The sequence below is a fragment of the Nannochloropsis gaditana genome (genome assembly GCF_000240725.1).
Source record: "Nannochloropsis gaditana CCMP526 unplaced genomic scaffold scaffold351, whole genome shotgun sequence".
In the NCBI taxonomy this organism is placed as follows: Eukaryota; class Eustigmatophyceae; order Eustigmatales; family Monodopsidaceae; genus Microchloropsis; species Microchloropsis gaditana.
The window spans coordinates 6,567-7,814 of record NW_005803602.1 but is presented as its reverse complement, the minus strand read 5'-3'; the positions used below and the strand labels follow the sequence as shown (position 1 = coordinate 7,814).

Genomic DNA, 1,248 nt, shown 5'->3' with positions numbered 1-1,248 from the left:
AAGCAGCGAGAGAAGTCGGATATGGGAGAGCCCGGCATGTCATCAGCGGGCGTGTGTGGACCGGGCGGGGGCCGCCTCGAAGACCATGACCACGTTGTCCCCCCGCACCACCACCAAGGGGAACGTGCGACGCAAGACCCCCTCCCCCCCGCCATCCTTCCCTCCCTGGTCCTGCCGTGCGTCCGTCTTTTGATGTTTTGCTAGGCTTGCTTCTTCCCCTCCCGCTTGTCTTTCCTCGACTCCCCCTCTGGCCTCCGCCCGTTTCCTCTTTCTCCCGCCCTCCGGATCCTCCTCCCATTCCTCCGTCCTCCCTCCGTTCACTGCCGGCTGGTCCTGTCCTTCCTCTGTCCCGACAAGGCTATCGTCCTCTTGCTCACGTTGTGCCTCTTTTCTCTTCCCAGGCAGCTTGTGCTTCCTCCCCGCCCGCCTCCCCCTCTTCCGCTGACTCCTCCTCCTCTCCTTCTGCTCTCCTTCGGCCCCCTCCCCCTCACCCGCCCCTCTGTCTTTTCCCTCCCCTCTTCGCACAAAGAGCGCCTCCTCTGCCTCCTCCAAAACCAGGTTGAAGTGCCGGTCGAATCCCCGCAGCCGGCCCGTCACCGTGCCCCTCAACCCACTTCGGCGTCGCACGGTCACCACCACCGCCTTCTTCTCCTGATAGCACCGGTACAGCAACCCCGTCGGACCGGTTTTGAGGCTCTCCGCCAACACCTGAAGAAGAGGCGGACCGCGGGCGGCTGCGATCGCCGTCTTCTTCGCGACGAGCGCTTGTCTCCGTGCGGCTCGTGCGGCCTCCTCCTTGGGACCCCAAGGAGGCATGTAGTCGGTGTGCGACGGGGGTAAGAGGTGACGGGAGCGGGACAAGTTGTCAAAAAGCGGGGCGTCGGGTACAGGGATGACGGCTTTGACCGAGGAGCGCATTCGGGGCAGCTGCGTGAGCGTGAAGGTGGCGTCAAAGTGAGGGGAGAGGAGGTTGGCACGTGCTTCATCCGACGCTTTTTCTGCTTCCGAGTGAATGCCGATGGAAGACCCATGATTTAGAGCTGAGTCGTCCATTGATTTGTATGGAAGAGTGTCATCACAGCCCATGCAGAGTTTTCCCCCGTTGCGAGGGAGGTACGGCACGCGGGGCATCTCTCCGTAACGGCGATGGAGCCTGGCAAGGAGCTGAGACTCCTGTCCCAAATATTTAGCGACAATCTCATCAAGTAAAACGTCGACAAGCTGAGACGGGTTGTGCACTTCATAAAA

General features: G+C 61.6%; 1 protein-coding gene across 1 annotated transcript; it reads right to left on the bottom strand.

Annotated features, from left to right (window-relative positions):
- Window positions 1-457: 457 nt before the first annotated feature.
- Window positions 458-947, bottom strand: NGA_2089820 (uncharacterized protein; the record flags this gene model as incomplete). Its single annotated transcript, XM_005854908.1, has 1 exon — window positions 458-947. A coding segment is annotated over one exon (490 nt), but the record flags the coding sequence as incomplete, so codon positions are not given.
- Window positions 948-1,248: the final 301 nt, after the last annotated feature.